The sequence below is a fragment of the Ovis aries genome, chromosome 1 (genome assembly GCF_016772045.2).
Source record: "Ovis aries strain OAR_USU_Benz2616 breed Rambouillet chromosome 1, ARS-UI_Ramb_v3.0, whole genome shotgun sequence".
Taxonomy (NCBI): Eukaryota; Metazoa; Chordata; class Mammalia; order Artiodactyla; family Bovidae; genus Ovis; species Ovis aries.
In genome coordinates this window covers 88,652,993-88,678,818 of record NC_056054.1, presented here as the reverse complement: position 1 = coordinate 88,678,818, position 25,826 = coordinate 88,652,993, and the positions used below count along the sequence as shown (strand labels likewise).

General features: G+C 41.4%; 1 protein-coding gene across 2 annotated transcripts; it reads right to left on the bottom strand.

The window, feature by feature from the left end:
* Positions 1-998: 998 nt before the first annotated feature.
* CHIA (chitinase acidic) lies at positions 999-23,592 on the bottom strand. 2 transcript variants are annotated; one of them, XM_004002314.6, is made up of 11 exons: positions 23,552-23,592; positions 22,117-22,146; positions 21,342-21,543; positions 10,379-10,435; positions 9,250-9,415; positions 4,579-4,703; positions 4,029-4,152; positions 3,363-3,548; positions 2,509-2,628; positions 2,280-2,421; positions 999-1,337 (listed from the first exon to the last, which is right to left on the bottom strand). In XM_004002314.6, the coding sequence occupies exons 1-11, from the start codon at positions 23,574-23,576 to the stop codon at positions 1,096-1,098; spliced, it is 1,419 nt and encodes a 472-aa protein (XP_004002363.3). In that variant the 5' UTR covers positions 23,577-23,592; the 3' UTR covers positions 999-1,095. The 2 variants fall into 2 exon arrangements, with proteins under 2 accessions (XP_004002363.3, XP_042108223.1); XM_042252289.2 differs by lacking the exons at positions 10,379-10,435; positions 21,342-21,543; positions 22,117-22,146; positions 23,552-23,592 and adding an exon at positions 9,673-9,792.
* Positions 23,593-25,826: the final 2,234 nt, after the last annotated feature.

Genomic DNA, 25,826 nt, shown 5'->3' with positions numbered 1-25,826 from the left:
CTCTCCTCTTTCACTTTCATCAAGAGGCTTTTTAGTTCCTCCTCACTTTCTGCCATAAATTAGGATCCTTTTAGTTGCAAATGAAGAAATAAACAAGTCAGCATGTGTAGCAAAGAGAAATTTATTATACAGTTATAGAGGTGTTTCACAGAACCCAAAGGCAGAAATCTCTCTAGGCCTCAGGAATGTTTAGAATCAAGAGTTGGAAAGCCATCAATAAATGTTCTCTCCATCTCTCATCGTGGCTTTTCTCCATAACCATCTCCACCCTCCCCCCCTCTCCCCTTAATCTCCTTGGTCTGCATCCGCAGCAACTTTCCCTTCTCCTTAGCTTCTCTCTGCAGAGCCTGAACTTACATATTATAGGGCAAAGCCACTCTCAGACCCTGGCAGCCTTGTTCTCTGCTGTAGATTCCAAGGGGTAATAATCTGATTAGCCCTTGTGAGTCTGATGTCTATCCCATCAATCAGCCAAGCCAGGGGACGATGTGATGCAGTACAATTATAGCCGCAAGTGACCACTATATATGGTTTCAAGGAAGGGACCTCTTCTTTCACTCCTGAGAAAAGCAGACATCCCCAGAGGAGTCCACTGCACAGACCTTCCCAATGCTGACAATTCAGAGGGTTGGACCAGCTCCAGGACTTCAGCAGGCATAGAGAGAATGCCCTGGCCTTCTGCTCCTTGAGCAAGTCAAGAGGCCTGTGCCCCTAAGACTCCCAGAATCACTTTGGCTCCCTACCAAGGACACTCGCCAAACTAGAGACCTATCTTCTTCATGACTTCACCCCCTGCCAACACCAAACATGCATAAATTTCCTTCTGACAGCTTTCAACCTTCATAAAGATCAACCTAAGCAAATAAAAGACTTGTGAGGTTGTTGGTGCCATGACTTCCTCACACACACTCTTCTGCCACTCCAAGCCCATGCACAGCCTATATTTTCACATCTAGAAAGGTCTCCAGCCAAATCACTTAAAGCCAAGGACACTCATGTTTTAATTGATGCATTTTATTGCAGAACTTTAGGTAGGAACAAGGTGTGCTAGGCAAAGGAGACTTGTACCCTAGGAAATGGAGACACAGGTCAGTTTTATGCCCAGTTGCAGCAGTGACAGCTAGTGTCAAAGACAAGCCCGGGTGGGCAATTCTGCTCATATGTGATTCCATTTGCGCAGTTCCAGAAGGCATTTCTGTTATCCGCCACTGGGTAGAGGCCATCGGCTTTGCCAGCACAGTACCCTCTACTCTCAGAGCTGCTGCTCTCATTTCCACTCCCACTTCCATTTCCAGGACTGCTGTTGGGCTCACTGGGTTGAGTGGAGGCGTTACAGGCTGAAACAGCACAAAGAGCAGACCTGGCAGAGGCTCCCAGATTCACCTAGAGGTGAAGAACTAGCAGACCTGAGGTGAGGTCTGGAGATGGGTTGCTGTTCTCTCTGGGTCCTGTCACCTGAGAAGCTCACAAGGTAACTCCATACTTAGGAATTAAGAGCAACTCTAATTTTAAGCCAGCCTGGTTTTAAATTTTAGAAGTTCTCTCTTATACTGCTAAAATTATTTCTAAAAAATTTTACTGAGCATCCAGTATATGCAAAATGCTTTTCTAGGATTTGGGTTTAAGTGGTGAGCAGATAATCTCTAACAGAAAATCTGGATAAAATTTAGAGAATGGGTACTTCCCCTGAATTATAGATTTAGAAATACGTCAATATGAGCTTCCCTCTTAGCTCAGTCATTAAAGAATCTGCCTGCAATGCAGGAGACCTGGGTTCTATTCCTAGATCAGGATGATCCTCTGGAGAAGGAAATGACAACTCACTCCAATATTCTTGCCTGGAGAATTCCATGGACAGAGGAGCCTGGCAGGCTACACTCAGTCCATGGGGTCCCAAGAGTTGGACACAACTTAATGACTAAACCCTAAACCCAACCAGGTACTGCTTAGGGTTTGTTATTCAGTCTCCTCAGGCAGGCTGAAGGAGACTTTTAATAAGGGGTTCATAGAAAAGTAAATGCTAATATTGAAGGTCAGCCTCATTTCTTGAGGTTTTTCCACACCTTTAACTCTTAGCAGACCTGGAAAACCCTCCCAGCAGACCTGGTTTCTCATTAGAGCATACAATTTCTAATGAGGAAAGAATGTAAGTGCCTCTCTCAGCCAGGCGCCAACATTGAGGAGATGCCTGGGGGCAAAGGGTGTGGGAAGATGTTAGGCTGTCTTGAGTTGGAAAAGGAGCATCTATACACCCTGGACATTCCCCTACTGTCACTTACCTGCACTCTTCAGGCCAAGAGCATCCTTCAAGGTGTTTATCAGGGGGAACTTGCCCTGGTTGCAGAAAGTGCCTGTGAAATCATCCAGGTCAATGGCCCAGACCATGGCACCTCCAAACTTGTTCTCCTTAAGCCACTGAGCCTATTTAAGGATCGAGGACACCAGGAGTCATTTTATTTCTTGAGACTCTGGGCTGAGCTGAAAGCACATTGGAGGGGCTGACCTTACCTTGATTCTGAAGCTGTTAACATTGTCATAACCAACCCACTCAGTGCCCTTGTAGGCATAGGGCACGTTCTGAGAGTCATCCCATCCCGCAGTGGCTCCTTCTCTCAGGAAGGTGCAGATCTTTAAAAAGTCAAGAGATTCAAATCCTTTAAATATGACTCCCATGAAAAATAAAACATACACCTTCCTCTTTGATTTTTTTTTTTCCTGTCATGTCTCCAATTGGGGTTTTCCACAGGTTTCTAATTATGACCTTTTATCTGCAGTAAATAGCAACAAGTTGTTTTTGAAATACTCAGATGTTAGCCTTATTCTTAGTGCTTGATTTTGGGAACCCACATCAGTATGGGAGATAGTTACTTAATTCCCTTGTGTGTTAATATAAATGACCTTAAGTATGCAGTCTGTTGTTTGAATGGACTTTCCTGGTGGCTCAAGAATTCACCTGCAATGCAGGAGATATGGGTTCAACCCCTGAGTTGAGAAGATCCCCTGGAGAAGGAAATGGCAACCCACTCCAGTTTTCTTGCCTGGAGAATCCCATGGATAGAGGAGCCTTGCAGGCTACAGTCCATGGAGTTGCAAAAGAGTCAGACATGACTTAGTGACTAAACAACAAAGAACAACAATTGTAGTTTGAAGGGATACTGCACACTATTAATCTTCATACTGGATTAGGTAAATGAATAGGTTACTTATACATCTGAAGCATTTGGAGTAATATTTGTGTTAAAATAGGTAAATAGTGGACAGAATGAACATTCAAGCTTCTTGCAGGTTCTAGCCCTAAGGCTATTGTGCAGCACAAGACACGGCATTCCTAGAATTCCAGTTGTACAGCCCAGCCTACCTACCTCGTAGTAGGCCCAGAACCCAGCCTCCCTGGTGTAGGGCCCGGCAGGACCAGCGCCAGAAGTTGGGGCACCAATGCCATTGTTGGAAGCGTCTCTTAGGATGAAATTGTGTCCGTAGGCAGGGAATCCAACGATGAGCTTCTCCACCGGGGCCCCATTGCTCTTCCAGTAGTGCATGGCGTATTCCTAAAAAGGTAGCAGGTGAGTTAGAGGCCTACACAGCTGAAGACCCCACGCTTAGTTATGCTAGTCCACTGACCTAACAGGTAAAATTTAATGATGCTCATGACATAGATTAGTTTGTACTTTTTCAAAACTACTTTGGTGAGGTTACAGTGAAAGTGAAGTTGCTCAGTCGTGTCCGACTGTTTGCGACCCCATGGACTGTAGCCTATCAGGCTCCTCTGTCCATGGGATTTTCAAGGCAAGAGTGCTGGACTGGATTGCCATTTCCTTCTCCAGGGGATCTTCCCAACCCAGGAATCAAACCCGGGTCTCCCACATCGTAGGCAGACGCTTTACCTTCTGAGCCTACAGTAAATGAGATAAAATCGGTCACTTAGGAGAGTTATCCAAATGAGACTTTTGCAGAATTTATGTTTGTTTTGTTCCTGAATCTGCATGTAACTTACAACATCTCTGGTCTGCATCTGTGTGGAGACTCACCACATTGAGGTAAGCATTACTGCCAGTGTCAGTTGGGTATTTGTAGAGAGGGCTGTTCTCTCCAGTGTAGCCTTCCCAGGAGCCATGGAAGTCATAGGTCATGACATGGATGAAGTCCAGGTACCTGAGGTAGAATAAAGGGTTGTAAAGCATTTCCCATGGCTATTTCCCACACTTACATGGGCATTCCTGGTAGCTCAACAGTAAAGAATCAGTGATTAAGAATCCACCTGCCAATGCAGGAGACACAGGTTCTGAACGTGGTAGGAAAGATCCCCTAGAGATGGAAAAGGAAACTCACTCCAGTATTCTTGCCTGGGAATTCCCATGGACCTAGGAGCCTGGTGGGCTACAGTCCATAGGGTCCCAAGAGGGTTGGACATGACTTAGTGACTAAATAACAACAGTAGTTATGTCCCACACTTAAACGAGCAAAAGATACCACTTCCAAAACACCCTGAACAAAGTCCCTGGGTAGCAAGACAAAGCACAAATCTACCTTGCAAGAGTGATGCCTACAGGAGGTTTGAGGATAAGGTGAGTCACTCACTGGGATAGCTGGGGAATCTCATAGCCAGCCTGGATATTGGAGATGCCAGCAGCTACTGCAGCGGTGACCAGCAGCCTGGGCTTTTTGGTTTGCTTGGCTTCCTGTTCAAAAGCTTCACGTGTTTCCTATAGAATAATCAAGTATAGTACAGCATCTATGAAACTGATTTCAACTCCTTAACTATTAATAAATTTATATTTATATAATGCTTTACTTTTTCAAAATGCTTTCACATATTTTATCTTACTTTTGTTTCTCAGTCAGTTCAGTTCAGTTGCTCAGTCGTGTCCGACTCTTTGCGACCCCATGAATCACAGCAGGCCAGGCCTCCCTGTCCATCACCAACTCCGGGAGTTCACTCAGACTCACGTCCATCAAGTCAGTGATGCCATCCAGCCATCTCATCCTCTCTCGTCCCCTTCTCCTCCTGCCCCCAATCCCTCCCAGCATCAGAGTGTTTTCCAGTGAGTCAGCTCTTCACATGAGGTGGCCAAAGTACTGGAGTTTCAGCTTTAGCATCATTCCTTCCAAAGAACACCCAGGGCTGATCTCCTTCAGAATGGACTGGTTGGATCTCCTTGCAGTCCAAGGGACTCTCAAGAGTCTTCTCCAACACCACAGTTCAAAAGCATCAATTCTTCAGCACTCAGCTTTCTTCACAGTCCAACTCTCACATCCATACATGACTACTGGAAAAACCATAGCCTTGACTAGATGGACCTTTGTTGGCAAAGTCAAGTCTCTGCTTTTTAATATGCTGTCTAGATTGGTCATAACTTTCCTTCCAAGGAGTAAGCGTCTCTTAATTTCATGGCTGCAATCATCATCTGCAGTGATTTTGGAGCCCCCCAAAATAAAGTCTGACACTGTTTCTACTGTTTCCCCATCTATTTCCTATGAAGTGATGGAACCAGATGCCATGATCTTAGTTTACTGAATGTTGAGCTTTAGGCCAACTTTTTCTTCACTTTCTGCCATAAGGGTGGTGTCATCTGCATATCTGAGGTTATTGATATTTCTCTTGGCAATCTTGATTCCAGCTTGTGTTTCTTCCAGTCCAGCGTTTTGTTTCTCAATACTCCTATAAAGTAGACAGGATTGATGGTATTAATTGTATAACTAATATGTGTATAAGTTAGATAATTTCACAAAAGTCTCACAGCAAGTTGGTAGCCAGGTCATGACTAAAACCCAGGTCCCAGATGATGATTCAGAGCTCTACTCATATCACTGCACTATGAAGTTATAGTTGCTGTAATAATTTATATCCAGGTTTTAGCAGTACATAAATTTGCTTCCCTTTGTCCAGTAAATGAGCTACTTTATTGGACTGACATCCCAACAAGTGAAATGTTCAATTGGTCAATGAGGAAGCGGTTAACAGCCAGGTGATAGGTTCCCATTCAATGCTAGAGGTTAATCCACCTTTATTTTGTGTGACTCTAATCTCATCCTGAGTACTGAATTCAGTTTTCATAACTGCATTATTAGGGTGTACCAGAGTGTGCTCCAGTGAAGAATGTGTCTAAAAATTGTCATATGTATACTTGTTAAATGAACTATGCTATTTAACTAGAAGAAGAAAAATTATTAACAAGATATTATAGCTGTCTTCAAATATTGGACCAACCAATATATTGCCAAAGGGAGAAGCTTTATTCTTTGTTAGTTCAGTGAATAGACTAGAACCAATGATTGGAAGTTATTAATTGTGACTGGAAGTATGTCTTGACTAAGAATATAGATGTTCTTTTTGATCACTAGAGCTGCTCAACAAGTAAGTGGATTGATTTTTCAACCAATGAATTACTTAATATTGAAATTTTGGATACTGGCAGAAAATATGGTATAACAGATGGTATAGGAAAAATCTCTATCTTGGGGAAGGGTAAATCTATGAAAGCTTTCCTCAGTGATCAATGCACAGAAATAGAGGAAAACAATAGAATAGGAAAGACTAGAGATCTCTTCAAGAAAATTAGAGATACCAAGGGAACATTTCATGCAAAGATGGGCTCAATAAAAGACAGAAATGGTAGGGACCTAAGAAAAGCAGAAGATATTAAGAAGAGGTGGAAAGAATACACAGAAGAACTGTACAAGAAAAGATCTTCATGACCCAGATAATCACGATGGTGTGATCACTCACACTCACTTAGAGCCAGACATCCTGGAATGTGAAGTCAAGTGGGCCTTAGGAAACACCAGTACAAACAAAGTTAGTGGAGGTGATGGAATTCCAGTGGAGCTATTTCAAATCCTGAAAGATGATGCTATAAAAGTGCTACACTCAATATGTCAGCAAGTTTGGAAAACTCAGCAGTGGCCACAGGACTGGAATAGGTCAGTTTTCATTCCAATCCCAAAGAAAGGCAATGCCAAAGAATGCTCAAACTACCACACAATTGCACTCATCTCACACGCTAGTAAAGTAATGCTCAAAATTCTCCAAGCCAGGCTCCAGTAATATGTGAACCGTGAAATTCCAGATGTTCAAGCTGGTTTCAGAAAAAGCAGAGGAACCAGAGATCAAATTGCCAACATCTGCTGGATCATCAAAAAAGCAAGAGAGTTTAAGAGAAACATCTATTTCTGCTTTATTGACTATGCCAAAGCCTTTGACTGTGTGGATCACAATAAACCGTGGAAAATTCTTAAGGAGATGGGAATACCAGAACACTTGACCTGCCTCTTGAGAAACCTGTATGCAGGTCAGGGAGCAACAGTCAGAACTGGACATGGAACAACAGACTGGTTCCAAATAGGAAAAGGAGTATGTCAAGGTTGTATATTGTCACCCTACTTATTTAACTTATATGCAGAGTACATCATGAGAAACGCTGGGCTGGAGGAAGCACAAGCTGGAATCAAGATTGCCGGGAGAAATATCAACAACCTCAGATATGCAGGTGACACCACCCTTACGGCAGAAAGTGAAGAAGAACTAAAAAGCCTCTTGATGAAAGTGAAAGAGGAGAGTGAAGAAGTTGGCTTAAAGCTCAACATTCAGAAAACGAAGATCATGGCATCTGGTCCCATCACTTCATGGCAAATAGATGGGGAAACAGTGTCAGACTTTATTTTGGGGGGCTCCAAAATCACTGCAGATGGTGACTGCAGCCATGAAATTAAAAGATGCTTACTCCTTGGAAGGAGAGTTATGACCAACCTAGACAGCATATTAAAAAGCAGAGACATTTCTTTGTCAACAAAGGTCCATCTAGTCAAGGCTATGGTTTTTCCAGTAGTTATGTATGGATGTGAGAGATAAACTATAAAGAAAGCTGAGCACCAAAGAATTGATGCTTTTGAACTGTGGTGTTGGAGAAGACTCTTGAGAGTCCCTTGGACTGCAAGGAGATCCAACCAGTCCATCCTAAAGGAGATAAGTCCTGAGTGTTCATTGGAAGGACTGATGCTGAAGCTGAAACTCCAATACTTTGCTGCCTGATGTGAAGAACAGACTCATTGGAAAAGACTCTGATGCTGGGAGGGATTGGGGGCAGGAGGAGAAGGGGACGACAGAGGATGAGATGGTTGGATGGCATCATCGACTCAATGGACATGGGTTTGGGTAGACTCCGGCGGTTGGTGATGGACAGGGAGGCCTGGTGTGCTGTGGTTCATGGGGTCACAAAGAGTCAGACACAACTGAGCAACTGAACTGAACTGAAATCTAAAAGCCATCCTTGCTTTTCTTACTCCATTCATTTTTCCTCGGTGATCTCTTAACTATTTAAGTTTGTTGATGATGTCAATACGATATATCAAATCAAGTTCTTGACCTGAACACCAGATATTCATCCAATATCTATTCATCCAGTGTCTATTGGACATTCTTATGACGCCCTACAAATTCCTCTCACTCATCGTTTTCAAAGACAAATTAATGAGTTTTTCTTCTTGTTTCAGATCTACCTTCTTCCTGTATTTACTATCTTAGTTAAGAGGACCACAGTCAAATCAATTCTTAAGGACAGAAAACTGGAAGTTCTCTCTTTTCCCACTTCCAATTGGTCTCCAAATCCTATTGATTCTACCCTCCTATTATCTCTTATATACTTCTTCTTTCTGTCCTCACTGTTAGGATTTTTGTTCAGATCCTCAGCATTTCTGGCTTGAGCTATTGTAATGGCCTCCTAACTCTCTCTCTCTGCCTCTGTACCTCCTTCTAATTCATCCTCCATGGTTAAAGTCAGAGTAATCCTTCTAAAATATGAGTTTTTCCATATGTCTAGATTCCTTAAGAATCCTTCAAAAAATTAGTACTCATTAGTATCCATGTAGTACCCAGACTACATGGGTAGTTATGATACCTATTAGTTGTTTGATGTTAGGTTACCTAAACTCTTTATATTTTAGCTTTCATTTAGCTTTATATTTTAGCTTTCTCAAGGTTATGATACTTATAGTATCTTTATCATAGGGTACATATGAAGATGAAATGGGTTATGACTTTAAAAACAGCTTATAAAATTGTGCCTGGCACATAACACATGTAATGTTGTTATCAAATGCTGTTGAATATAAGCATGATATCCAAGAATCTTTGTGATGCAAAGATCCAATAAGTTGAAACTTCAGTTTACTTCATTCTGGAACACCAGATTCTCCTTACAAATATTTCTCTTTGAATTTTCTTGGGCTCAACGGTGCCACCTTCCTCCTCACCTGCACCAAGACAGTGAAGAGATGCTTGTCCTGAGATGGGCTTCCACGAGAGCCAGGGTACTCCCAATCAAAATCCAGCCCATCAAATCCATACTGGTGCAGGAATTTGATGACTGAAGAAATGAAAGTTTTGCGGTTCTCTGGAGTGGCAACCATAGCAGTGAAACTGAGGGAGATTCAAAGAAGGCAGTGAGGCCTTGGTGGCCACAACGTCTTGTTGTAAAGTCAAACTCCTATATTTTTGCCCCAAAACTTTTCACTAGGCCCCAAAGCCCAGATAAAAGTATATTGCTGGTTTTCTCCTGTACTTCTTTATATAATTACTCTGCCAGCCATGGTACCTCAACGTTCTCTTTACTTTGTTATCCACCCAACTCTGATTTTTCTCCCAAATTGGACCTGTTGCTTTGAACACCTGTTTACCTTGGCTCACTGTGTTGTCTCTCTAAATAGTCTCTGAAGTTCGTATGCCCTTAAAAGAGTCTCTTTATTTTCATGACTTTCTCTTCCTTTCTTCCAGAAGGTAAATGGAGAAAAGTGCTATAACGCTCTTCTCAGGCATTGTACTTCTGAAATACTTTAAGAAGAGATTGTTTTGAAGTCTCAGTCACTGAATCTCTGTGAATGGAGTCCTGGAATATCCATCTAAATGTAAACATATACAATAAATTGTGTTCTATTTAGTACTGAGATTCTGGTATAGTAATTTATTTAAGTAGCATATTTGTTTAATGTACATCCTTGATACTCCATCTTAGGTTATGAAATCTGGATAAGGAAATGGCAACCCACTCCAATATTCTTGCCTAGAGAATCCTGTGGACAGAGGAGCCTGGTGGGCTGCTATCCATAGGGTTGCACAGAGTCAGACATGACTGAAGCGACTTAGCATGCATGCATGCATTGGAGAAGGAAATGGCAACCCACTCCAGTATTCTTGCCTGGAGAATCCCAGGAACAGAGGAGCCTGGTGGGTTGCTGTCTATGGGGTCACACAGAATCGGACACGACTGAAGCAACTTAGCAGCAGCAGCAGGTTATGAAATCTGAAGGGACATAGGTCACACTGGGCTAACCTGTTATCCATAGCAAATTAAATGAACATCTAACTCTCTCATAGAGGACTTACGGGGCAGTTCCAAAGTTCCAGCCTCCAATAGCCAGGAGAATTTTCAGCTGGCTGTTCCTGCAAAACAAGGTAGAGAAAAGAAAAACTTCAAAATCCATGAATCCCTCAATTTAAAATAATAATGCTTTGTAACAGGCTTGATTATAAATGTTAATGTTGTCTTGATAAGATATTCTGTAGAACAATTTCCCATCACTACAGAACACTTTCTTTATAAAAATTATTTGTGTTATCATTATGAATGCACAGAGTTCTTTAGCGAAATCTAAATTAGAGGACTGCTTTTTTCCCCTTTAGAATAAAAGAACAGTTTATCCATGAGTTAAAAGGAACATGGGCTTCCCAGGTGGCACTAGTGGTAAAGTATCTTTCTGCCAATGCAGGAGACATAAGAGAAGCAGATCTGATCCCTGGGTAGAGAAGATCTCCTGGAAAAGAGAATGGAAACCCACTCCTGTATTCTTGCCTGGAGCATTCAATGGAGAGAGGAGCCTGGCAGGCTACAGTCCAGATGGTCGCAAAGAGCTGGGCATGACGGAAGCAACTTAGCATATAAAAGAGACATATAAGCATACTATAGTTTAAAATATTATAGTAAAAAACTGAGAAAAAAAATAGGTTGATACTTATGAAACTACAGAGCTTCCCTGGTGGCTCAGAAGGTAAAGAATCTGCCTGCAATGTGGGGGACCTGGGTTTGATCTCTGAGTTGGGAAGATCCACTAGAGGAGGAAATGGCAACATACTCCAGTATTTTTGCAAGGAGAATCCCATGGACAGAAGAGCCTGGAAGGCTACAGTCCAGGGCGGGTCACAAAGAGTCAGACACGATTGAGTGACTAATACTATTAGGGCAAAGCCTTCATGTGGGATTGAGGGCAGCACTTGATGGGTGAGCAGGATCCTCCTGGATCTTGTCCTGGAAGTTCTTTTCTGCAGCTATCCCTGCTTCAAACTCTCAAAGTTCCTCTTCCTTCTCTGTTTCTCGGGCCTAAAGTTGGAAGCCCATTTTCATCTGAAGTTGCTTCCAGTACTCCTGGGCTAAACTGCAGCAAGTAAGTGTCTTGTAAAATTCTCCCTCACTTCATGGTTAAGCTCTTTAAGACCTTCATTTATGAGTTCTTGTTCCACAGGACTAGGTTTTTTAAAAATAGGATTGTACTGGCAATTCTTACATTCTATCCTATCAGCTGAAATGGTAAATGTTGCTTGGACATAATTACTTTCTCAGACTGTGTGACAATGAATATGAATCAATTGGCTTAGAATCATGAACATTTTCTGGACTAGTGGTTCTCAAGCCTCAGCTTAGATAAGAATAGAGTACAAGGGCCAGAGTTGAAGGATAACATTGAAATTTCAGGTGTTTAGCCCCTTTCTCAAAGACTGTGATTCAGTTGCATAAGGGACTGAGATTTTTATCAACAGCCTCATATGTGATTTTGATGCAAGATCAATAATAAATCACAGTTTAAGAAATACTACTCTGAAAGGGCTTGGGCTTCCTAGACAGTGCTAGTGGTAAAAATTCTGCCCGCCTATGCAGGAGATGTAAGGAATGTGGGTTCAATCCCTGGGTGGGAAAGATTCCCTGGAGGAGAGCATGGCAACCCACTCCAGTATTCTTGCCTGGAGAATCCCATGGACAGAGAAGCCTGGTGGGCTATAGTCCATATGGTTGCAAACAGTGGGACATGACTGAATTGGCTTAGCATGCACACACACATAACTCAAATTCTAGTAGCTACATTCTAGATACTGCCACTACTGATGTTTGCAACAGCCCATAGCCTTACTTCTCCTAGATGTAACTAACCAAACAAATTAGAAATTTAAAGATACCAAGATTTTCTTGATTGTTTTGTTTCATTTTCCCCCAAAGTAGAACTCTATTAAAATACAGTAAACTCTTCTGATTTCCTGACCTCTGCTATGTCTAATCTTCAGTGTCCTCTGCTTCCTGCTCTCTGATTCAAATAATTAAGATGGTTTGCAGTTTCCTAGGTTATAAAAAAGATATTGAGAAGATGGTAGAGGAATAGGACGGGGAGACCACTTTCTCCTCCACAAATTCATCAAAAGATCATTTGAACACGGAGCAAATACCACAAAACAACTTCTGACGCTGGCAGAGGACACCAGGCACCCAGAAAGGCAGCCCATTGTCTTCAAAAGGAGGTAGGACAAATATAAAAAATAAAGAGAGAGACAAAAGAGTTAGGGATGGAGAGCCGTCCTGGAAAGGGAGTCTTAAAAGAGGAGAAGTTTCCAAACACCAGGAAACCCTCTCACCATCAGGTCTGTGGGGAGTTTTGGAATCTCAGAGGGCAACATAACTGGGAGGAAAAAACAAATAAACAAAACCCACAGGTTACGTGCCTAACTACAACTCCCAGCAGAGAAGTAGCCCAGATGCTAGCATCCACCACCAGCAAGCAGGGGCTGAGCAGGGAGGTGCAGGCTGCATTGCTTAGGTTAAGGACCAGGCTTGAATGCCCTGAGGGCAATCTGAGGGAGCTAACGTGAGATAGCAACCCAAACTGTGGGATAACCAGAAAGAGGGGGAAAAAAAAGGAGGAAAGAGAACTTTCTGGTGAAAGGCTCTAACCTAAAGCTCTGCAGGCCCACTCACAGAACAAAGGACTGAACGAATACCAGAGGAGAGCCAGCTGGCAGTGGACCGGTCCATCCCCCGCTGGAGGCAGGGAGGCAGGTGGGTGACAGCCAGAGCTGGAAAGGGGCAATCTCCACCCCAGAGATGGCATCCTCTACCAAACTGAGAGCAGGCTTCCAGTTGTTAGCCAAGTCTTCCTGGGATCCTGGATGGTTGACGTCCACCAGGAGGGTCACAGCCAGAGATCAGCTCCCCAGAGGAGACACATGGCACACCTGGGACAGCGCTCCCGCTGCACACCAGGAAACCGAGTGACTGGGACAGAGGAGGTGATAAGACACCCGGCCCCACCTGGGGAGACTGAGCTCGCCAAGCACCTGGTCACCTGAGCTGCTCGGACCTGGGAAGGGCACAAAACGCAGGCCCAACCAAGTCTGTATCTTTGTGGAGTACCTGAGAACCTGAACCTGGGTGGCTTAGACCTGGGAAGTGCATAGAACCCAGGGCCTGCCTTTGAGAGTTCCCTTGCAGAGCAACTTGGAGGCTGAGCAGTGTAGACCGGGAAAGCACACACACGGTGGGCGGGGAAAAACCCAGTGTGGCCCAGACACTGTGAACACTCCCCACACATGCCAATGATATTTGTTTGTGGTGCTCCTCCCTCCTGCAGCACAATGAAAAAGTGAGCCTAATAAATGACCACCTTCGCCACCTTGTGTCAGGGCGGAAGTTAGATACTGAAGAGTCCTGCAGAGGAAGCCAAAATAAACAAAGAAGGAACCACTTTGGAAGTGACAGGTGCAACAGATTAAAACCCTGTAGTTAGCACTGGCTACATTGGAAGGGACCTATAGACATTGAGAAGAAGTATAAGCTGGAACAAGGAACTATCTGAAACTGAACTGACCCCTACTGCCCTCAACAGCTCCAGAGAAATTCCTAGATATATTTTACTATTATCATATTTTAATTAAAATTTTTTAAAAAATTTTAAGTTCTTTATCACTTCTTTAATTCTTATTTTTAAAACTTACTATTACCTTGCAAAAAAATTCTATTTTAAAAGCAAATTTCATATTTTTTAAATAACTTTTGTGATTTTTTTTTAAATATTGTATTTCTGAGAATCTAACCTCTACTCTAGATTTTTAATCTTTGCTTTTGGGTATTTGTTATCAATTCTGTACCTTTAAGATTCCAGTTTTCAGTACCCATTTTTACTTAGGAGTGTGATTACTGGCTTGATTGCTCTCTCCCCTTTTGACTCTCCTTTTTCTCCCCCAGGTCACCTCTATCTCCTCCCTCCCTCTTCTAATCTCTACTTAACTCTGTGAATCTCTTTGGGTGATCCAGGCTGTGGAGAACACTTAGGGAACTGATCACAGGCTAGATTGGTCTTTCTCCTTTTGACTCCCTCTTCTCTCCTCCTGGTCACCTCTATCTCCTTCCTCCCTCTTCTCTTCTCTATGGAACTCTGTGAAACTCTCTGAGTGTTCCAGTTTGTGGAGAAAAAATAAGGATTTGATTACTGGCTAGATTTCTCTCTCTCCTTTTGATTCCCCCTCTTCTCCTTCTGGTCACCTCCTCCCTCTTCTTTTCTCCATGTAACTCTGTGAACCTCGTGGGGTGTCCCTCACTGTGGAGAATCTTTTCACCAAAAACCTAGATGTTTTATCATCAGTGCTGTGTGGATGGAGAAGTCTTGAGACTGCTGTAAGAATAAGCTAGAGGCAGGAGACGTAAATCCAAAACGTGAGAACACCAGAAAACTCCTGACTCCAGGGAACATTATTCAATAAGAGCTCATCCAAAAACCTCCATACGTATACTGAAACCAAGCACCAACCAAGAGCCAACAAGTTCCAGAGCAAGACATTTAAAGCTAATTCTCCAACAATGCAGGAAGATAAACCTGAGCACAAAAATACAGGTGGCCAAAAGTCACACCAAACCCATAGACAACTCAAAACTAACTACTGGACACTTCATTGCACTCCAGAGAGAAGAGATCCAACTCCACCCACCAGAACACCGACACAAGCTTCCCTAACCAGGAAACCTTGACAAGCCACTCGTTCAACTCCACCCACAGGGAGGACCCTCCACAATAAAGAGGAACCACAAACTCCCAGCATACAGAAATGCTACCCCAAACACAGCAACCTAAACAAGATGAAAAGGCAGAGAAATATTCAGCAGGTAAAGGAACATGATAAAAGCCCACCAAACCAAACAGAAGAGGAGATAGGGAGTCTACCTGAAAAAGAATTCAGAATAGTGGTAGTAAAAAATGACCCAAAATCTGGAAAACAAAATGGAGTTACACATAAACAGTCTGGAGACAAGAATTGAGAAGATGCAAGAATAGTTTAACAAGGACCTAGATGAAATTAAAAAAGAGTCAGTCTTAATGAATAATGCAATAACTGAAATCAAAAGCACTCTGGAGGGAACCCAACAGTAGAATAACTGAGGCAGAAGATGGGATAAGTGAGGTGGAAGATAGAATGGTGGAAATAAATGAAGCAGAGAAGAAAAAAGAATTAAAAGAAATGAGGACAACCTCAGAGACTTGTGGGACAATGTTAAAAGCCCCAACATTCAAATCATAGGAGTCCCATAAGAAGACAAAAAGAAAGGCCTTGAGAAAATACTTGAGGAGATAATAGTTGAAAACTTCCCTAAGATGGGGAAGGAAATAGCCACCCAAGTCCAAGAAACTCAGAGATTCCCAAAGAGGATAAACCCAAATTGCAACACCCCAAGACACATATTAATCAAATTAACAAAGATCAAACACAAAGAACAAATATTAACAACAGCAAGGGAAAAACAACAAATAACACACAAGGGGATTCGCATAAGGATAACAGCTGATCTTTCAATGGAAACTCTTCAGGCCAGAAGGGAATGGCAGGACATACTTAAAGTGATGAAAGAAAAAAACCTACAACCCAGATTACTGTATCCAGCAAGGATCTCATTCAAATATGAAGGAGAAATCAAAAGATTTACAGACAAGAAAAAGTTCAGAGAATTCAGCACCACCAAACCAGCCCTTTAACAAATGCTAAAGGATCTTCTCTAGACAGGAAACACAGAAAGCGGGTATAAACTCGAACCCCAAACAACAAAGTAAATGGCATTGGGATCATATTTATCAATAATTACCTAAAATGTAAAAGGGTTGAATGCCCCAACCAAAAGACAAAGACTGGCTGAATGGATACAAAAGCAAGACCACTATATATTCTGTCTGGGGCTTCCCTGGTGGCTCAGATGGTAAAGTGTCTGTCTGCAATGCTGGAGACCCAGGTTTGATACCTGGGTTGGGAAGATCCCCTGGAGAAGGAAATGGCAACCCACTACAGTACTCTTTCCTGGAGAATCCCATGGACAGAGGAGCCTGGTAGGCTATAGTCCATGGGGTCACAAAGAGTCAGACACGACTGAGAAACTTTACTTATATATGCTGTCTACAAGAGGCCCACCTCAAACCTAGGGATACATATAGACTGAAAGTGAAGGGCTGGAAAAAGATATTTCATGAAAATAGAAACCAAAAGAAAGCAGGAGTAGCAATACTCATACCAGATAAAATAGACTTTGAAATAAAGGCCGTGGAAAGAGACAAAGAAGGACACTACATAATGATCAAAGGATCAAGCCACGAAGAAGATATAACAATTATAAATATATATGCACCCAACAGAGGAGCACTGCAGTATGTAAGGCAAATGCTAGTAAGTATGAAAGGTGAAATTAACAGCAACACAATAATAGTGGGAGACTTTAATACCTCACTCACACCAATGGATAAATCAACTAAACAGAAAATTAGCAAGGAAACACAAACTTTAAATTATACAATGGACCAGTTAGACCTAATTGATATCTATAGGACATTCCACCCTAAAACAATGAATTTCACCTTTTTCTCAAGTGCACATGGAACCTTCTCCAGGATAGATCACATCCTGGGCCATAAATCCAGCCTTGGTAAATTAAAAAAAAATGAAATCATCTCAAGCATCTTTTCCGATTACAATGCAGTAAGACTAGATGTCAACAGGAAACAAGCTGTTAAAAATACAAACACATGGGAGCTAAACAACACACTTCTGAATAACCAACAAATCACAGAAGAAATTAAAAAAAATATGCATAGAAAAGAATGAAAATGAAGACACAACAACCCCAAACCGATGGGATTCAGTAAAAGCAATGCTAAGGGGAAGTTTCATAGCAGTACAAATGTACCTCAAGAAACAGGAGATAAATCAAATAAATAACCTAACTCTACACCTAAAGCAACTAGAAAAAGAAGAAATGAAGTGCCCCAGCGTTAGTAGAAGGAAAGAAATTCTAAAAATAAGGGCAGAAATAAATGCAAAAGAAGCAAAGGAGACTATAGCCAAAATCAACAAAGCTAAAAGCTGGTTATTTGAGAAGATAAATAAAATAGACAGACCATTAGCCAGACTCAGCAAGAAACAAAGGGAGAAGAATCAAACAAAAACAAAATTAGAAATGAAAATGGAGAAATCACAACAGACAACACAGAAATACAAAGGATCATAAGAGACTACTATCAGCAACTATATGCCAATAAAATGGACAACTTGGAAGAAATGGACAAATTCTTAGAAAAGTATAACTTTCCAAAACAGAACTAGGAAGAAATAGAAAATCTTGACAGGCCCATCACAAGCATGGAAATCAAAACTATAATCAGAAATCTTCCAGCAAACAAAACCCCAGGACCAGACGGCTTCACAGCTGAATTCTACCAAAAATTTAGAGAAGAGCTAAATTTCCAGCAGTCATGTATGGATGTGAGAGTTGGACTGTGAAGAAAGCTGAGTGCCGAAGAGTTGATGCTCTTGAATTGTGGTGTTGGAGAAGACTCTTGAGAGTCCCTTGGACTGCAAGGAGATCCAACCAGTCCATTCTGAAGGAGACCAGCCCTGGGATTTCTTTGGAAGAAATGATGCTGAAGCTGAAACTCCAGTACTCTGGCCACCTCATGCAGAGAGTTGACTCATTGGAAAGGACTCTGATGCTGGGAGGGATTGGGGGCAGGAGGGAAAGGGGACGACCAAGGATGAGATGGCTGGATGGCATCACTGACTCGATGGACATGAGTCTGAGTGAACTCTGGGAGTTGGTGATGGACAGGGAGGCCTGGTGTGCTGTGATTCATGGGGTCACAAAGAGTTGGACATGACTGAGTGACTGAACTGAACTGAACTGAACACCTATCCTACTCAAACTTTTCCAGAAAATTGCAGAGGAAGGTAAATTTCCAAACTCATTCTATGAGGCCACCATCACCCTAATATCAAAACCAGACAAAGATGCCACAAAACAGAAAACTACAGACCAATATCACTGATGAACGTAGATGCAAAAGTCCTCAACAAAATTCTAGCAAACAGAATCCAGCAACATCATAAAAAGATCATCCATCATGACCAAGTGGACTTTATCCCAGAGATGCAAGGATTCTTCAATATTCGCAAATCAATCAATGTGATACACCATATTAACAAATTGAAAGATAAAATCCATGACTATCTCAATAGATGCTAATAAAATGGACAACTTCGAAGAAATGGACAAATTCTTAGAAAAGTATAACTTTATAAAATGGAACTAGAGAAAGTTCCAAAATGGAAATAGAAAAAACCTTTGACAAAATTCAACATCCATTTATGATAAAAACCCTCCAGAAAGCAGGCATAGAAGGGACATACCTCAACATAATAAAAGCCATATATGATAAACCTATAGCAAACATTATCATAAATGGTGAAAAATTGAAAGCATTTCCCCTAAAGTCAGGAACAAAACAAGGATGCCCACTCTCACCACTACTATTCAACATAGTTTTGGAAGTATTAGCCATAGCAATCAGAGACAAAAAGGAAATAAAAGGAATCCAGATTGGAAAAGAAGATGTAAAACTCTCGCTGTTTGCAGATGACATGATCCTCTACATAGAAAACCCTGAAGACTCCACCATAAAATTACTAGAGCTAATCAATGAATATAGTAAAGTTGCAGGATATAAAATTAACACTCAGAAGTCCCTTGCATTCCTATACACTAACAATGAGAAAACAGAAAGAGAAATTAAAGAAACAATTCCATTCACCATTGCAACGAAAAGAATAAAATACTTAGGAATGAATCTACCTAAAGAAACAAAAGACCTATACATAGAAAACTATAAAACACTCATGAAAGAAATCAAAGATGACACTAATAGATGGAGAAATATACCGTGTTCATGGATCAGAAGAATCAATATAGTGAAAATGAGTATACCACCCAAAGCAACCTATAGATTCAATGCAATCCCTATCAAGCTACCAACAGTATTTTTCAGAGAACTAGAACAAATAATTTCACAATATGTATGGAAACACAAAAAACCTCAAATAGCCAAAGCAATCTTGACAAAGAAGAATGGAACTGGAGAAATCAACCTACCTGACTTCAGGGTATACTACAAAGCAACCAGTCATCAAAACAGTATGGTACTGGCACAAAGACAGAAATATAGATCAGTGGAACAAAATAGAGCCCAGAGATAAATCCACACACCTATGGACACTTTATCTTTGACAAAGGAGACCAGAATATTCAATGGAGAAAAGACAGTCTCTTTAACAAGTGGTGCTGGGAAAACTGCTCAACCACTTGTAAAAGAATGAAACTGGAGTGCTTTTAAACACTATACACAAAAATAAACTCAAAATGGATTAAGAATCTAAATGTAAGACCAGAAACTATAAAACTCCTAGAGGAAAACGTAGGCAAAACACTCTTTGACATAAATCATAGCAGGATCCTTTATGACCCACCTCCAAAAGTAATGGAAATAAAAGCAAAAATAAACAAATGGGACCTAATTAAACTTACAAGCTTTTGCACAACGAAGGAAACTATAAGCAAGGTGAGAAGACAGCCTTCAGCATGGGAAAAAATAATAGCAAATGAAGCAACTGACAATTAATCTCAAAAATATACAAGCAACACCTGCAGCTCAATTCCAGAAAAATAAGTGACCCAATCAAAAAGTGGGCCAAAGAACTAAATAGACATTTCTCCAAAGAAGACACACAGATGGCTAACAAACACATGAAAAGATGCTCGACATCACTCATTATCAGAGAAATGCAAATCAAAACCACAATGAGGTACCATCTTATGCCAGTCAGAATGGCTGCTATAAAAAAATCTACAAACAATAAATGCTGGAGAGGCTGCAGAGAAAAAGGAACCCTCTTACATGTGGAAATGCAAATTACTACAGTCACTATGGAAAGCAGTGTGGAGATTCCTTAAAAAACTGGAAATAGAGCTCCCATATGACTCAGCCATCCCACTGCTAGGCATATACACTGAGGAAAACAGAACTGAAAGAGACATGTACCCCAGTGTTCATCACAGCACTGTTTACAATAGCCAGGACATGAAAGCAACCTAGATGTTCATCGGCAGATGAATGGATAAGAAAGCTGTGATACATATACACAATGGAATATTACTCAGCTATTAAAAAATGCATTTGAATCAGTTCTAATGAGGTGGATGAAACTGAAGCCTGTTATACAGAGTGAAGCAAGTCAGAAAGAAAAACACCAATACAGTATATTAATACATATATATGGAATTTAGAAAGATGGTAATGATGACCCTATATGCGAGACAGCAAAAGAGACACAGATGTAAAGAACAGACTTTTGGACTCTGTGGAAGAGGGTGAGGGTGGGATGATTTGAAAGAATAGTATTGAAACATGTATATGATCATATGTGAAATAGATTGCCAGTCCAGGTTCAATGCATGAGACAGGGTGCTCAGGGCTGATGCACTGGAATGACCCAGAAGGATGGGATGGGGAGAGAGGTGGAAGGGAGGGTAAGGATGTGGAACAGATGTGCACCCATGGCTGGTTCATGTGAATGTCAGGCAAAAACCACCACAATATTGTAAAGTAATTATCCTCCAATTAAAAAAGAAAAATAAAACCTGCCTTGAAAGGAACAATTAAAAAATATATTGATAGAGAAAGGAAGGAAGAAACAGAACTAGTTTTTAAATACTAGCTAAAGCAGGCAATGTTTTATGTTATGTATAGACTCAATACTTGAAGTTCGATTCCTGGACAAGAAGCATCGACATTACTGGGAAGCTTGTTATAAATACAGTGTCTTAGTTTCCACCTGAGACTCACTGAACCTGAACTGCATTTTAAGAATGACTTGTTTGTACATTAATTAATGTCTGGGAAGTATTGGCCTGGGAGATACTAACTCAGATATCTCTGCTTTCTCTTACATTTTTTTCAGGTCGTTGAAAGAACTGTAGAGAGCCACATCATTCCATTCAATGGTGGTGATCTCACTGTTACTCATCCCAGCGAAGGCATAGATCAGGTGAGTGCAGAGGCAGGGGTCGATGTTGTCAGGCTTGAAGCTTCCCAGGCCTGGACGGTACTGGGCCCAGTTAGAGAAGTAGCATACTAGCTGGTAGGCAGAACCTGAGGATAGTGAGAAGTAAGAACAATGGCCTGAGTTACGTACTACTGCAATGCATGAAAAGTGTTAGCTTTGCCTCTGTTTGCCTCCATTTCCCTCAGATGCCTCTTCTCTGTGCAGGGTTGGTTAGTAGGAATGCCTTCACAAATCAGTTCAAAGCTTCTAATGTGGGAACCAGTCACTGACTTGAGGCTGGTTATTTTCAACTTTGACAGATTCACTTTGTGATCTCGGCTAAGCCGGAGAACCACTTAAGAAAAGATGCCCAGGAGTCCTCCTATGAAGCCCAGTGAATACCAATGTATAACTCTCAGGTTATCATGCTGAAGAGGATAGCAGTAGCAGCCAATACATCAAACCCATCTGTTTGTGAAGAAGACAGTAGCTTTCTTTCCCTAGTACAGCTTATCTCTTGGTATATATATATATATATTTTAAGTAATATTGGGATATTAAAAAATAGCATTTAATACATTAAGCAGACAAAAATTGCATTTTGTATAATTTACAGAGTTTGGAGGATTATGGTAGAGGAAACATTATGTCAAGGATAAAATACAGAGTCCATGACTTACCTAGCTGAACATTCAGCAGAAAGGCCAGACCTAGAAAGAAAGAAACAACATGAATTCTGAACCAGTTGTCTATATCTTGCCAAATATAATTCTGAGGCCTTAGGTACTATGCTATGGGTCATAGATGTTTACAACCCAAGTGGCACTCAGGGGTTATGCCAAATAGTAGGCTTTTCAAGGAAGGCAAAGGGATTCCCTGGTGGCTCAATAGTAAAGAATTTGCCTGCCAGTGCATGTGACACAGGTTTGATCCCTGGGTTGGAAAGATCCCCTAGAGGAAAGCATAGCAACCCTCTCCAGTATTCTTGCCTGGGAAATCCCAAGAACCGAGCAGTGTGGTGGGCTACAGTCCATGGAGTTGCAAAAGGGTAGGATACAACTTAGCAACTAAACAACAACAAACAATGAAGCTTCGCTTCCTTTCTCTTAGTCAAAAATGAGCATGGCTCCCTATTCTTCCACTTCCATGTCAGTAACAAATGTTATGGAATGAGGAGTTGGAAGTCTACTATCTATGGAAGATCTACTTACTGAAACTATCCAAAATATACTCTTAGTGACTACACACCCATCCATGCTTCACTGTCCTTAACTCGGATGAATACAGCCTTCACACACAAAGCATCCTCTAAATCAGTGAACTCAGTATCTCTGAGAGCCTTGGAATTTATTTAAACCAACTTTAAGAACACTTACAGCAGAAGACAAGAACTAGAAACTGTGAGGCAAGACTCCAGATGGCACTCCCTGGCTTCTACCAGAGCACTTTTGATCTGATTGTTTTATAAATTGAGTTGGAGATATCATCTGGAAAAGCTGAAGCTATAAAAAGTTTGTAAATCTCAGCTCTAGAGCAACTAATAAGCTGTGGGTACTACTTGGCTCTAAACAATGTACTGAATCTACCCATTTAAATGATTGAATTTCTGATATTTTTATAATATATCAGCAGCATAGTAGAACAGTAAGGGATAAAAAGAGGAATAATCCTGAAAACAGTAGAAAAAAAGACAACTTGCATAACTGTATCTCAGTCCCTACTGATTTCCTTCTCTGAAAAAGACAGACCAAAAACACAAGCATGTAAATAAAAATAATACCAATTAAAATGAGTTGGCATAGGAAGATGGATAGAGGAAAGGAAACAACCCAACAAGAGATGGCAGAGTAAGACAAGCACTGGAAGAAAACTAGCCTTTCTTTCAGGACTGTACTCATGGCCTCAAAGAAGACGGAAATGGCTGCCATAGTCAATTGAGAAGAGAATTAGAAACAGATATATTTGTGCATGTCAGGATTCCCTTGGAAATTTGAAATGATGAAAGAAGAATAGAAAAATGTAGAGCTATGTGTGAAGACTACTTCATGCCTTTCAGATCCAGAGAGGGAAAGAAATCAGGGAAGAATAAGGCTCCATCTCCAATTACGGACTCACCTGTGAGGAGAATAAGTTTTGCCATGGTTGCTGTCAGTACTGGTCTTGCAGAGCCTGGATTTGCCTTTTATAGCATCTGACAACCAGGTCATCACAAAGGATATCTTCCAAGCAGAGAGCATGTAATCCAGATGTGTATATAGCTAATCAGTAAGTCAACAGATCACCTCCCCTACAAACAACCACTCATGAACCTCTAACCTGCACTTCCCCCTCACCACCTCCTCTTGCTTAATAAGGACAAACATCATGTTTCCTAATGGGGTGGTAGAGACCATCACCATGAAAAGTACAAGCTTGATAGGTTTTTTGGCAGTTCTCAGGGCTGATAAGCATCCATTTAAACATTATGATTAGGTTTTTATGCTGTGGACATTTCATGCCTGGCATCAAAGCATGTATTTATTGGAAAGTGAGCTCAACATTCAGAAAATGAAGATCATGGCATCCGGTCCCATCACTTCATGGGAAATAGATGGGGAAGAGTGGAAACAGCATCAGACTTTATTTTGGGGGGCTCCAAAATCACTGCAGATGGTGACTGCAGCCATGAAATTAAAAGACACTTACTCCTTGGAAGAAAAGTCATGACCAACCTAGATAGCATAGTCAGAAGCAGAGACATTACTTTGCCGACTAAGGTCCGTCTAGTCAAGGCTATGGTTTTTCCTGTGGTCATGTATGGATGTGAGAGTTGGACTGTGAAGAAGACTGAATGCCAAAGAATTGATGCTTTTGAACTGTGGTGTTGGAGAAGACTCTTGAGAGTCCCTTGGACTGCAAGGAGATCCAACCAATCCTTTCTGAAGGAGATCAACCCTGGGATTTCTTTGGAAGGAATGATGCTAAAGCTGAAACTCCAGTACTTTGGCCACCTCATGCGAAGAGTTGACTCATTGGAAAAGATTCTGATGCTGGGAGGGATTGGGGGCAGGAGGAGAAGGGGATGACCAAGGATGAGATGGCTGGATGGCATCACTGACTCAATGGATGTGAATCTGAGTGAACTCCGGGAGTTGGTGATGGACAGGGAGGCCTGGCGTGCTGTGATTCATGGGGTCGCAAAGAGTCAGACATGACTGAGCAACTGAACTGAACTGAACTGAACTGAAACACTAAAAATCCTTGGAAGGTATCAGTTGTTCTTAAATATTTTTCCTTTGTAGAATTAGTCTTGTATAATTTGTACAATCAGTCCCTAAGGAACTTTCATCTTATTAGATGCTACTTTATGAACATTCTACCCACACCTGTTCTTTGAAATGATCTTAGTCATGTGTGCTCAATCACTCAGTCATGTTTGACACTTTTTGAGCCCATGGACTGTAGCCCACCACGCTCTTTTGTCCATGGGATTTCCCAGGCAAGAATCCTGGAGTGAGTTTCCAGAAGGAAGTAGGTTTCTTCTCCAGGGGATCTTCCCTACCCAGGTTTGGAACCCCTGTCTCTTGTACTGGCAGGCAGATTCTTTACCTCTGAGCCACCCAATGTGAGACAACCTTAGTCATGATTATCCAGTAATTTTATCTAAGAACATATGGTTCCCAAAATGTACTCTCAGTGAGAACTCCCTAATCCACAGGTCCAAATTACATCTAGAAAATATTCAAAAATATTTTGTACTGTGGAGAGATGATAGTGATGATATTGAAGAGTTTTTTTGATAGAAATATTTGCATCATCACCTTGTATAGAATTTTTTTGATTTAAAATTAATTCCAATCCACCCTCCCAAACATTATGCACTATTATTATCCTATAAAAATACTTCTGCTTCAGCCAGAATGGCCTAGTCTTTGTCCCCAGCATGTTTTGCATGCCTTTGCTCACACTGCCTCTCCATATTTTGCAGGTAATGTCTTCTTCTCTTCACTGCCTACCGCGCTATTACAGTTCTTCAAAGCCCAGGCCGGATCCTGTCATTGAAGCTCAATGATCTCTCCTTCCTCTGAAATACTTATGTCCTCTAGTGCATATCGCCTGTGCTTGCTTCCGTGATGCTGTCTTATGACAGTACCTGGAAAGCAGTTGGTGGACATATGAGTGCCCATCATGGGATGCCGGCAGCTTAGCAGGCTTATTGTAGATATAGACTAATTTTTATTTTTATCACATTTAAAAACTATATTGTATCCATTCACCCAGTGATAATTAGGTCCTGAGTATATGATTCCCACTCATAGGACCAAAGAAAGTTTGGTAGAAGTGCTGCCAGGGATTTCAGTTATAAAAATGATGTCAACAAACACTACAAGCACCTGTGTATGCCAGAGAT

Bases quoted from the DNA above. Each gene is read 5' to 3' on its own strand.
- CHIA (XM_004002314.6), bottom strand. From the start codon at position 23,576: ATGGCAAAACTTATTCTCCTCACAG. The intron at 22,147-23,551 runs GTGAGTCCGTAA...CTTTCTTTCTAG, and splicing joins AAAACTTATTCTCCTCACAG to GTCTGGCCTTTCTGCTGAAT. The intron at 9,416-10,378 runs GTAAGTCCTCTA...AATCTCCCTCAG, and splicing joins TGGAACTTTGGAACTGCCCC to TTTCACTGCTATGGTTGCCA.